Genomic DNA, 14,128 nt, shown 5'->3' on the forward strand with positions numbered 1-14,128 from the left:
TTTTTTTTTAAAAATCAAATTATCACCCGCGGGCACCCGCAGAAGAAACGGGGTAGGGCGAATGAAGGCGAGGGACGAGGCAGAGGAAAGGGGAGTTTTTTGATAATGGGGGTGCAAACCCTCCTCCGTCCTAAGCTCGCCGGTTGCCATCCCTAGCCTTGCATCTTTTTCCCAATCACTATACCTATCTCAAATCTTGGTGCAATAGCAATACTTTGGTAGTTGAATTGTGGCCTTACGCGCTGCGTGAGGGTGTCCGATTTATTTTAAATGTATGCTTAATTAAAGTATTAACTAAATCAAAGGAAAGATAGGGTCAGCTAAATGAGCTAATTAGTATACTATTTTACGAATGCATTACACTTTATTCTGTGAGTCAGCATCAGAGGGCCTAGGTGAGCATTGAACCTATACCTGGCAATTGGGCGGGTTGGGCTAATTTTGGACGGGTTAATATTGGATTTTTATTTAAATGGGTTATATCTAACCCGTCCAACTTTAGATTGGGTTAATATTGGATTGAGTCATATTGGGTCATCTCAAACCCATAACCCAAATATGACCCAATATATTAATTAATAAATTTTGATACATTAACTCTCTCAAATATATTTTTACATACAAGAAAAAAGTTTTAGGTGAGTGTCCAACGCAAATACCCAAACAGCCCAAAAAAAGATTTTATGCTAATATTTTCACAAAGAAAGTATGGTAATTTTTTATTTATGTAGTTTTTACATATTGAGAATACGGTTTATAAAAACAAAAATCTTTTAGCATGATTGAGTTATGTGGTAATTATTAAGCACCGAGGGCATGAGTAGTTGTAAGTTGACATTAACGTCTCAAAATTAATTTCGAATTTAATAATGTTCAAATTCTTCATACTGAACATTTTGATGACGATAATATAAATGAAAAAAAGTCACATTGTAGCTAAATATCTAATTCATAAATGCAAATTATTTTTTTTTGTCACGATGAATCTGGCAACTATTCTAACACATCTAGCCTTTTCCATATCTAGGGTAATACCCTATTAAGTATGTAACCAAGGAATTAAAAACAGGCCAAGTAAAAAAATTTTAACTTGCTTGGCGAATTATGTTATAATCACAAAAGATGTTTATATCAAAAAATAGTAAAAAAAAAGTCTATAGTTGATGCTTTTGAGTAACTATTCACCTTTTAAGATTGTGTTGATTATTCACTTGATTCAATTAGCAAAAGTTGGGTAATGGGTGCCTAACACAAATACCCAAACCGCCCAAAATATATGTGAATTTTTATTACGCAACCCAAAATTGACCTAATACCAAATTTACCCAACCCAACCTCTCAAATTAGTGGGTGGGTTGTTGAGTTTTGGGTATAATTGACAAGTCTAATTGAACCTTAGGAATGCCAATATTGGGATATTTAGTATTTGAAGTGGGCAAATTCTCCGAGAGAGATTAAAGAAACAATGGAAAATGGTGCGCACATGTAGTTAAACCTTCAACAACGGGACAAAAGAGTGAAAAGTTTACCCTAACTCCTCGTCAATTTTGGTTAATTATAAACTGTCTCGGATAGCTGTTCTAGGATATTCATACTTACAATGTGTCGATTTCAGTTTCCTTACAATCTCCAGGATGATACAAGTACCTTGACATTATGAAGTGTTGTCATGTTATACTGGAATCAATCTAGTTTCTTCTTCAAGAAATAGATGAAACACCCCAGGAGTGAAATGGAGGAATGTACAAACTTTTAGCCAGCTAACAGTGTGAATCAATGGCGTTTCCAGGCAACCAAAACATATATGCTTTATCCCTGTCAACAAGTAATAGAATCTAAAAAACAAATTTAACTCCCTAAGGTGCGTAGCAAGGCAAGGTTAGACCATAATCTTTCAGCTATCGAATGAACTGAAATTTGGCGAAGTAAGAACTCTCAGTGGCTGGAATTTGCTTTAGGTTCCGTCGCTCAAAAGTACTTGGCTACTTCGATCAAGCCTCCACGTTTGCCCTCAAGAGTCAAAAAAACCTGCACCAATCCCCAGAATCAATCAAAAGTAGAAGCCATGGTAATAACAAAACAATACTAATATAAGTGGACATAATCACTCAATACATGTTTGTTTGAAGTTCAAGCATGGCAGCTCGAGCCTTTGTGATGTATTACTAAGGATTTTCGATTATTATTCTCAATAAAAGTCAGGTGTTTTGAAACCAGAAACAAATATAATATGTATATCTATATAGAATCTTTAAAGAACTTTGCTCCTGCATCTCAATTTTTCACTCTTGTATTGGCATCCCAATTACAAATAAGTATTCCACAGTTTCATGGAAACATAAATAACAAGACCTTGTTCATTGTGTGGCATTATCTTTCACCTCTTTCATCTGCTTAATCTAATATGAGATTCTAAAATCCTAGTGCTGTTCCAATGTTGCAGAAATTGGAGCTATAGGGGGAGAAGAAAAAAACTCGAGTCCAAATCTACTCTAGTGAAACTTTCCACGTTAGCAACTTTTCACCCGCAATCACTAAGCATATTTGTAGCAAGTGAATTTGGCCATATAAGTTGCCGCAACGAACCATTTCTGACTATCTGTCTCTATCCCCCTCTCTGGCTTGACACTATATGATCACTGCAACTTAAATAAAGCATGAAGAGCAATTATATTAAACCAGACTAATATAATTAAAGATAAACAGATTAATACTTATCTCACTTTTTGTTCTCTCTGTCTAATCTGTCTGTCTCTGGAGCATATGTTGTTTGAGTCGACTAAAGACCTTCCGTTTGCTTTTCTATTATTCTCATATTGATTAAACCCTTCTGCATCTTCATGAATCATGCCTGATTGGGACTTGACCCTTTTTACTTCTTGTTGCTGATGTTAAAGTTCCAGAAGTGTTTATTCTCTTACTAAGCATGCAGGAGAATGGTTTATTTGATGATGAAAGAGATGTCTCTCCTTGGGGATGAGGTGCAATACTGTTTGTTGAGATCTACATTGCAGTGCTACATGCACTTGTTTTGGTCCAACAGCTATGAGCTCTTGCACCTCTGGTGCATACACTGCATTTTATCAAGTATTTATTCAAGTCATTCTGTCTTGCACATAAAGATGCAAATCAGCATCGAACGAATATCTCTAACCATCTGAGGAATATCAGTTGCTTGGTTTGAGTAAATCTTGGGAGTGTTTCAATTTCAGCCATTTTTCTTGGTCTTGCCTATTATCTACACTGCATTGGGATTTCGGACTAGATGTGTGTCACTGATCATATGTTTTGCAACAGGTTTTACATTTTAAAATTTTTTAAATACAAAATACCTCCTCAAGATTTTCATCTTTTGGTAAAAAATAGTCTCTCTCTCTCTCTCTCTCATGTTAGTCGAAACAAGCAAAAGAATATGAAAATTAGGGAAATGATATATTTCTTTTGGATAATCAATTCAACTCTCAGTGGTACCTGCCTTTTCTTCGTCCTTTTTTAATTCTTTATTATTTTTTTTAAAGAGAGAGTAGTATATATTCTTATACTAAATACTAATGAATTCAAAGGACCATATTAGCTTTATGCTAGCAAGAATTTAAATGGATGCATGGTGAAATGAAACTAAGACATCATGGAAAGTTTTGAACTTGAAAATGTTAAGGTAACTTCCATGGGATGATAGAAGAACAGAATAAGATAAAAGTTTAGGATATCTTCAAAGAGGGATGTTAGATGCCACAATGACAGATAGTAACTTGAAAATGATGGTATTACTTGTAGTTAGTTGAAGAATAGATAAGGACACAACTCTCTCCACTCACATAAAGCAGGTCTTGAATAAAATTTAATGGGATAAAAGGATAAAAGGATTAATGTGATGTGCTCAACACAATAAGGTCTGGTTCTATTTCTGAAGTCCTATAACTATCTCAATATTTTTAAGAAACAAACAAATATCTAAATATCATGTATTTGACTTTAGTAGTTAATTACATATTCAAAACTCTATTGTATGCGATGGCTAATATATTATACACTGTGTTGCTAGCAAATGAGCATCATCGAGCAACTAGTCTTGTGATGGTTGCAGTATCAACTTGTCCTGTTCCTTCTGACAGTGTGGAGGACTTATCTCCATCTTCATCTTTTTTAATAGAGAAAGCTGGTCTTTTTGGATGCTTCATATCCAAATTTTCGTTCCTAAGCATATGAGAAATTTCTAGCATGTTAGGTCTATCATTTGGATCTTCTTGAACACACTGAAGAGCAATTTGAAGGCATCTCATTAGTTTGCAAGATGAATGTGTGTCATCCAGTGTTTCATCTAGAAACTCTTTGCCTTCTCCATTTTTCCATAGCTCATATGCCTGTATAAAAGTTCAAAAAGTCAAATAACTGCAATCCAGTTATACTTTGAGCAAATTGTTTGCAAGTTCTAGTAATTCTACCAGCGCTTCTGCAATAACTTACATATTCTAGGAGGTTTATATTTGAACGAGATCCATAAAAGCATGTATTTTTTCGTCCACTGATTATTTGAAGAAGTAGAACTCCAAGGCTGAAAACATCCGATTTTGTGGAATATATCCCTTCTCGTACATATTCAGGTCAGGGGCGGATTTAAAGTGGGGGCACGGGCCCCCACTGCCCCCCTTAAATTCTCGTAATACATTTACAATTTTGACATAATTTTAAATGTGTCCCCATAATTTTTTTTAGAAAAAATGTGAAAGAATGAGTCACAAAATTTATATCATTCACTTTTCTCCTCTAGTTCCTATTTTCCGACCAATAGGGCCAAGTACCAATTATATCAGTTATTCCTTTTGGTCCCCACTCCCCAAGTTCCCTTTACTTCTGTGGTCCCCCATTTTTCTTCACAACCGGCTCCTCTTCTTCCACACCCAAGCCAACTACTTTTTTTTTTTTATCACTTCATCCAATTATCATCTACTTCCTTTATCTCCACTCCCCCATTTCCACTCCCCCATTTCCCTTTCCTCATCTGGCTCTCGGTTGTCCCCACTCCCCAACATACATAGGAGAGCCATTTTTTTCCACAACCAAAGCTTGTTACTCTTTCTTTTGATCACTTCATCCTATTTAGAGATTGCACCAGAATCAATTGATTTTCTAGAACTTGGGTCCGCCACATTTTGCAGCTCTTTTCACCAACTTTAGGAAACCATCAAAATCAGATTCTAAACAATTACTTCTTATTATTATTATTTTAAATTTGTTTGCAAATATATTTCTAGAGCATGAGACTATTACTGTTTTAAAGAAATTTGAAAATTGATTAGTTAATGTAATAATTAATAAATGGGTTATTTGATAAATATTTTAACTTGTGAAATGGTGATTTTATGCATGAGACTTTTTTTTTTGCTTAAAAAATTATAAAAAGAGTAGCTAAAAAATTTTAATGTTATTTTTGCCCCCACTAAATTTTTTTTCTGGCTCCGCCCCTGATTCAGGTGGAACATAACCACTGCAGCATACATCATAAGCTTAGCAACTCATGAGAGCATTCTTTAGGTTAGTTGTAGAATCATTTCACTTACTAGGTGCCAACTACTCGATCGGTGTTTGCTTCAACCTTGTCCTTTTGGAATATTTTGGCAATTCCAAAATCTGATATTTTGGGTTTCATTTGATCATCCAATAGAATATTGCTAGCTTTTAGGTCCCTATGAATTATTGTTAGTCTTGAGTATTCTTGGAGATACAAGAGTCATTGAGTCACTCCCTCAATGATTTGTGCTCGTTGTTCCCAGTTGAGGGACAAGCGGTTGATTGGATCTATAACAGATAAATTAGTAAAAAAGGACAAAATTATGCATGCAAGAAACTAAATCCAATAGTACGCAATTCAAGAACAGTAAAACAGGACCTGTGATCCTCTAAAGAATATCAAAAGCAAACTTGGATGGATCTTCCATGATTCTGCAAAGCACCTGAAGACAGTCCTTGACCTAAATTAGTTGATTGATTAAACAAAATTTTAGAACTGGTACTACCCAAAGAAAGTATTTGGGTAGAAGTTTTATGTATCTGATTCCATGGATTCATGTTTACTTGCGTTAATTCTTTCATTTAATTAAATCTTTCCAGGTCAGGATTTACTTTGAACTTTCGCCTGCCAATCTGTAAACTTGGCGATTAGTTCTCAATTGTGCATATGCCAAGCTATGTATAATTGTGAAACCCTGTTTAAAATGTAGACGCACTGAGATTTGAAGGTAATTTTTTTCTAGATAAAAGAATTAGAAGTGTCATCGGCCTCTCTTTAACTTTTCAGTCTGTCTTGATGCGTATACTTAGAGGTGGCAAAATCGGCGGGATGGACGGGATTTGATAGAGTTTGAAATGGAACCGGGTCATATAGGTTTGGGGCTTTGGGTCCAATCTTATGCATATGTGTTTTGGGACTAATTTGGGCGGGATCATTTTGGGATGGGTTTAAATTGATTCTGCCCAATACCCAAATCTATTTTCTACATATTTTTTTACTTTAATTCATTTTTTATTTTTAAAATAATTTTAATATTTTTTATTTATTAAATTTATTTTAGTCTTATTGTGAATTTATATTTTCATGAATTCATTTTACACTCTAGAATGATTTCCCGTCCAATACCCAATCTATTTTCTACATATTTTTTTCCTTTAATTCATTTTTTATTTTTCAAATAACTTTAATATTTTTTATTTATTAAATTTCTTTTAGTCTTATTGTGAATTTATATTTTCATGAATTCATTATACTCTCTAGAATGATTTACACTTTAAAACGATCAACAATTACTTCAAAAAGATGTAACATTTTGATAAGAATGAATATATCTTCTTCCTGGACAAAACCAAAAGAAAAGTTGAGAGGGTTTAGAATAAATATTTGAATCTTTTCTACTTTTTGTAGCCCAAATGACAAAAGAAAAAGGAAAAGTTGAGAGGGCTTGGAGACCACTCCATCAAAGGTCGAGCTCATTGGGTGCTGACTATTGAAGTTTGCTTAAAATTTTTGGATTTTAAAATTTTTTGGGAAGATATTTGGGCCCAATGGGTACCCAAGTATTTCTCAATATTTTCCATTAATTAATGGGTACAATTGGGATATGTCCCATTTTAAATCCAATATTAAATTACAATACCCATTCCACCCAAAGTTCCTTTGGACATGGGTAGCCCATTGAAATTTGAGACAAATTGCCATCTCTACTCACGAACCCATTTATCTGCAAAATTGTGTACAATGCAAAGGCATACACGTGAAAAAGTGTTGGAATATTAAATTTATCGTTGTCGCAATGGCTTCAATAATTGAACAACATAGTCCTTGGGACAATAATTCCATTTCCTCTTCCATTAAATATCTCTCTGAATAATCAAGGTGAGATTCCTTCAGCATATGCACTCCAATTTACATAAAGCATCTAAACACATTATGAAAGGTCTCCAATTTAGACGTTAGTTGAAAGAGATTATCATCTCAATTGGTGAGTTTGCACTTCTCCCAACTACTAATTGTCTCTACATAACCACCACTCACTCCTGGTTGAATAACCAATCGGTTGTCAACTTCTCAATTAGAATATGTTTAGGAGAACTCATTCTTTAGAAGCTACAATGCCACTAATCAGTAGAACTCATTATTTAGAAGCTATAATGTCACTAATCAAATCCAAGAAGCCTTCCTCAGAGAGCAAAGTTGTGGCTGTATAGAAGCACTCTCAAGACGTATGTACTGTTGGCTCCTTTAACTGATCACCTGTACGAGCTAGTACTTTTATTAATCACTGTCTAACATTTGATTAGAATTTTATTATAACAGAATGAGCCGTTTTCTTCCTTATGGATCTCTGGTAAGTGAATATATTAGTCCCTTTGTTTTTAAGAAAAGGAAAGCAGCACCAAGTTGGATTTGCTAAATAATGCATCTACAATCCAAATTCTTTTCCATCTACAATCCAAATGAGAAGGGGTGAAAGGATTCACCTCTTCGACGTGTTTCCGGCAATGTTTTAAAAATCGGACCGTTCATTGAACCGGTGAAGTGAAAGGGTCGAGGTTCAACCGGTCGGATCGGTTCAATCTCGATTTAATGAATTTTTAAAAAAATTATTTATATAAATATATATGTACAAAATAAGGCATGTAATGGATTAATTTAATACTTTATATGATGAAAGGTTTACTATTTTTCAATAACTTTGGATTTTTTAAAAATAAATTTTTAAATTATAAGTTAAAACAAATAAATTTCATCTCAATTTCAATTATATCTAAATCCAACCCAAAAATATCACAATATTTTGAAATTATACAAAATTCACGTCTATGAGAATTTAGATATTGTGAACTTAAATTTTAATTTATGTTTTAGAGATTGCCATTTGAAAAAGGAAGTTTGGAGTTCGAAGGAAGTCAAGAAAATCGAAAATAGAAATGTAAACTTGATAAGAAACAAAAAATGAAATAAAAGTGAGTGGTTGTAGCATTAAATAATTTGGGTTAAAAAAATAATTCTTTTTGAACTTTTTTCAATTTAATGGACAAAAACAAAATTAAAAGATGGAAGAAAATATCAATAAATTAAAAATAAAGAGGTTTGATTAAAAAGGAAGTGACAAAAAAAAGAGGATAGAGAGAGAGTTGAAAATTAAAAAGAAAGAGCCATGAGAGGATGAGATTTTGTAAGAAAAATGGAAAAAAGAAATATGAGTGTTTGCTTTATATAAATAAGTTATCAAAAAAAACTAATAGGATGTGATGGTGCAACGGTTAATACATTGGTCTTCTATTACAAAGGTCTTAAGTTCGAATCTTAATAGCTGCATTTTGCAAAAAAAAAAAAAAAAGGAAAAAAAAGGAAGGTTGAAAACCGGTTCAATAGCGGTTCGGGATTCGACCCGCAGTTTTTACGGTTCGACCGGTTCTTGACCGGTTTTCTGACAAAGTCAACTATGGCATTGAATCGGACTGGTGCCATGGCCGGTTCGCGGTTCAACCGGCCGGTCCGATCCGATTTTCAAAACATTGGTTTCCGATGGCAATTCCTGCAGGCGGTGGGTTGTTTTTGGGACCTTCCGCCGCCCAAATGGGGGTTAAGAAGCGAAGCAATTCTCATCTCTCTGCATTCGCAACTTGGGCAGTAGAGGAAGGCAAAGAAACAAGGGCTTTCACTAGGGTTGGCCAGCTAAACCAACGAGAGCTCTCTTGTCGCCTCTCTTCTCTAATTTCTTGCCTAGTTCCTCAGGTGGGCAAATATATAGTCGATGTAGGGTAAAATGGTCAATTTAGATTATCCTCCGGCTCTCCAATCTGACGGCTGTGACCAGCTTGATGGAAGGATTACGTGTCAAGATCGTCGATGGGTACTAACTGAAGCGTTCGGATTATGTGAATGATTGGGCGAGACACGTGTGCGGCACATGCGGTAAACGAGTAGAGGTAAGCGAGTAAAACACTTTGAAACCAACTTGTTGTGTTATCGAAATTACCTTTTTGTCCTTCTGAGCCGATGGCAGCATCATCTAGGTATTTTCTCCAAATCCAGATTCCATCTAGGTAAAAGCGTGGGAGATTTGTAGATGTGAAGTTGAAGGCGCGGGATTATAGGACCAAGACACCATTTTCTTTTTTATATAAAATAGAAGTTAGTATTATTAATAAATCAGTTAAAAATCGTCTATTTTGACATAATTGGTTCTGCCTTTTTGATATAGAATAAGATATTAGTTCAGTATTGAATTATTTATAGGGTTAAAAACACAAAAGCTCCCTGTGGTATAGTTATTACACATAAAAACTCCTTGTGGTTTCAAATCATACCTATCGATACCCCATGGTTTGAAAGAAAGTGCATTTTCGACGGAAATCGTTAAAGTAAACGCGATTATCAACCACGCACTGAAAAGGAGCGTGGTTGCTTCGGAAAATGGGTTTTTAACTCAAAGTTTGAGCTGATGTACCTCTTGTGCCTTTGACAACTTATTAAACCTTCAAGCCAATCAGCTTCTTCGGCATTTTGCAGCAACCCAGCTTCTTTGACCGAAGAATTGCTCAAGCTCTCGTGCCTCCTTAAGATCGAGGAGGAAAATCTGCAGGCTCTTCACTTCCTTGTATTTCCTTCGATTTTTTCAGCAAATCTTCACTTTCTTGTATTCCTGTCGCTGTCGGATGATAGAGATGAAACTGTACCTGGAAATCGGGATTAAAGTGATGCCTCTCACCCAGGGGCGGATTTACAGTGGGGGCACTGGGGGCACGGGCCCCCACTGCCCTCCTTAAATTCCTATAATACTCCTATAATTTTAATACAATTTTAATGGTGCCCCCAGAATTTTTTAAAAAAAATATGAAAGAATGGGCCACAAAATTTATATCATTCACTTTCCTCTCCTAAGGACCAAATATCAATTATATTAGTCATTACTTTTGGTCCCCACTCTCCAAGTTCCCTTTACTCCTGTGGTCCCCCATTTCACTTCACAACCCACGACTCCTCTTCTTCCACACCCAACTAACTACTCTTTCTTTTTATTACTTCATCCAATCATCATTAATCATTTACTTCCTTTGTCCCCATTCCCCAATTTTCTTTTCCTCTTTTGCCTCTTGGTTGTCCCCACTGAAAATGGTCTCTCCCATCAAATAGTCCGACCCTGGTTTTCCTGTCATGAAAATGGTGTTGTTGACTACTTCAAACAGTGTTCCATTAGAGGAGTAGGCTTTTTGAAAACCAAGACCTGCTTTCTTCAGTTCAACCGCAAGAAACCAGTCCTTGAAGATGACTTCTTTCCAATTAAATAACGTGATACAGGGCACAAAGGAAGTAAAGGGACCTGAGTCTGCCACAGTGCCACTGATTTGCAACTCTTTTCACCAATTTTGGGAGACCATTGAAATCAGGTTTTAAACAATTATTTCTTCTTATTATTATTTTAAATTTGTTTGCAAATATATTTCTAGAGCATGAGATTATTACTGTTTTAGAGAAATTTGAAAATTGATTAGTTAATGTAATAACTAATAAATGGGTTATTTGATATTTGATAAATATTTTAACTTGTGGAATGGTGATTTTATAGATTTATAATTTATTTTTTATTTTCCATGATTAGTTTCTTATTTGGAGTTAATGTAATGATGAATAGAGGGCATTTGACATATATTTTAACTTTTAAATTATTCTTATATGGATCCTTTTGTCTAATTAACTTGATTAGGTTCATATATTCTAATTAATGATTTGATATAGTAATGAATGAATAAGTTGTGATTTGATATAGTAATGATATGTTGTGATTAATGATTTAATAAATAATTTTAACTTGTAAAATAGTTCTTGGATAGATTATTAGATTTTATTGTACATTTAATATTTTAATTGGATTAGTATCTTATATATTGATTTTAATTTCTTTAGCTATGGAGAGATATTTCAAGAGGAAATCAATGGAAAAAGAGCCATCTAATAAAGAAGAAGCCAAGGATAATGAAGGTGCAAAAAATGACAATAAAAGAAGTTTTTAAATAAAATTATTATTACATTAATAATTTTGAGTTTGTCTTTTTATGTTTTTCATGGAATATACATATCAATTGTACTTGTTAGTGAATTTATTTATTTTTTGCTCAAAAAATTAAAAAAAGAGTAGATAAAAAATTTTAGTATTATTTGTGCCCCCACTAAGATTTTTTTCTGGCTCCGCCCCTGCTCTCACCTTCCATTCCCTGGGACTAGATAGCCATAAATGGGCATGCAGCCATAGAAGCTCCGGTGCAGCAGCTCTCTAGCTGCATTGAACCCTCGAAGTGAATACCTCTCCTCGATCCATAAAAAAAAAAACGGAATCCCGGGCGATTCGAGCGAGTAGGCCCCGGCGGAGCCCGCAGCCTTTCATTAAGCCGCCCTCAACATCTGAGATACCGAATCAAAGTGATCGCCTCTGCAGGTCTATCATCCGCTTCCCTGGCTGCATGCCTTATCTCTCTCTCGCTCTCCATTCAACTACCAGACAAGCAAGGAAGGAAATTCATTACTTCCCTTCTTCTCCCTATGGTCGAGCCAGCCAGCCTAACTTCGGTATGAAAAAAGGAGTTCCGCCAATGTGTTTTGATTTATTCCTCATGACTTTCCTTTTACCCCTATGAGGAAGACTGGAGCTGGCACTCATACTAGCAAGGATTTCTTCCTACTTTGATAAGAACCGCGAGGGCAATTGTCAATTTTTCGCGAGGGCACTAATTCCTTCACCAATTTTTCGCTTATATTGTTAGGGCATTTATGTCTTTTCACTGACCTCCGTTTCCTTTAACGATTTCCGTCGAGAATGCACTTTATTTCAAATAATAGGGTACCGATAGGTATGATTTGAAACCACAAGAGATTTTTATGTGTAATAGATATACCACAGGGTACTTTTATGTTTTTAACCCTTATTTATAATAATATAGAATAAGATATTATTATATTTTTCTTTTCTTTTAATAAAAAAAGTTTAAATTTTTCTGTTAAAATCTTCTAAAATTTTGAAATTTATAATCGATTCAGTCACCATGCTTTATATGTACATAATATTTATATTAAGGCACAGAATAGGAAAAAAAAAATTAGTATTATATTAGTAATACATATAATATGATGCAATTGTAGTCCAAGAAAAAGATGACAATTACAGAAGTGCCGCCACGTCTACGATGTGGGTGGAATTGAGGTGGGGGCAACATCGTCAACGTCTAAAGTTTGTGCAATTTTGGGAACGTATGATGGCAGAGGTTGAATGAGGATGTATGTGACCATGCTGGCTAGTTTAATCGTAAAAGCATCAAAGTTCTCTTTGACCCAAAAAAAATAAATAAATAAATAAAGGACAACCTTAATGGAAGAAAGTAGTACTTATAATTTTATAAATTTCATTTACAGATTGTTTGGGTCAAAAATAGTTGCGAATTTGACTGGTTTTATAGTTAGTGTTATACAAGTCAACGAACAATTCATTGGCGAAATTTCAAAAGCTGAATTGTTCAATGAATTGTGAGATGATATTCAAATTCATGGTGTTGTCGTATCAAATTCTTTTCTAAACTTTTTCGATCCGTTGCTAGCACCATTGTGAAACCTGTAATTAATTTTTGGGATAATTTCAGAAACCTCCCCTGAAGTTTCTGACAAAGTTCCTGTGAGGTTTGAAAAATTACATATACCTCCGTTGTCATTTAAAATGATAATACTATCCTTAAATATTTTAATGAAATTCTGTTGTTTGATATGCTTATATTTAGAATGACTTTAAAATAATTTTTTTCATTCTTTTTCCTTTTTATTTTAATTTTTTACCAATAAAATTATAAAATTACCACTATTAGTACATGCTTCTGTGATTAACCGAGCAAAATTAGAATTAACCATTTGATATCAAGAACATGGCCTTTAACCATGTTGGGCTGCAAACTTGGAAAGCAAACATTTGTTGGCTTAGTGTACAGCATGTAGCAGGTATGGAGGAGGAACATAGTATCTGAAGCTAGTTAATCATGATTTGCTTGATATAGATGTCGAGTATAGAAGATCCGGAGCCATTAATTAAGGTTTATGTTGATATGTTCTTCATTTTGCCTGGGCATTCTTTTTTTTTTCTTCTTTTACTTCTTCAGGGAGAGGGGCTGGCTGAGGTACGGACAGGGAAGAGTGAATAACCTTTGGCTGCAGTTCAATTTGTGTTCGATTTTCACCATTTAAAAGTTACACAAGGCACAAGTAGCGTCAAAGTAAGCAAGTACAACAAAAAGCATGTAATGACTTGAGAAATTGAAATATCAAAGATTTGGGGGATTCAACTTCTGATTTCCCTGCGCAACAGGTAAGGCACAAAAGACAGAACAAGTTACAGAAATAGCCAAACGAAGTTGCACGAATCCAGGACCTAGTGGACTAGTATTGGCATATGAACAAAGAAAATTTGAAGGAAAGCAAGGTATCAATTTATCATTCCCTGTCTTACATGCATGGCTGCAAATATAAACGACGATGGTCCAAATGGTCCACCGCAGTGCGCTGCAGATTATGTCTCTCGCAAGTGTCATGCTGCCCTCTACTAACTTGCACCAGGGACCAGAATCTAGA

General features: G+C 34.8%; 1 protein-coding gene across 1 annotated transcript; it reads right to left on the reverse strand.

Moving 5' to 3' along the window:
- Positions 1-4,055: 4,055 nt before the first annotated feature.
- LOC140008635 (cysteine-rich receptor-like protein kinase 19) lies at positions 4,056-9,533 on the reverse strand. Its single transcript, XM_072053467.1, has 3 exons — positions 9,501-9,533; positions 7,152-7,235; positions 4,056-4,364 (listed from the first exon to the last, which is right to left on the reverse strand). Exons 1-3 carry the CDS (start codon positions 9,531-9,533, stop codon positions 4,056-4,058), a joined length of 426 nt encoding a protein of 141 aa, XP_071909568.1.
- Between the last annotated feature and the right edge of the window lie 4,595 nt (positions 9,534-14,128).

The sequence above is a fragment of the Coffea arabica genome, chromosome 6c (genome assembly GCF_036785885.1).
Source record: "Coffea arabica cultivar ET-39 chromosome 6c, Coffea Arabica ET-39 HiFi, whole genome shotgun sequence".
NCBI classification, from domain to species: Eukaryota; Viridiplantae; Streptophyta; class Magnoliopsida; order Gentianales; family Rubiaceae; genus Coffea; species Coffea arabica.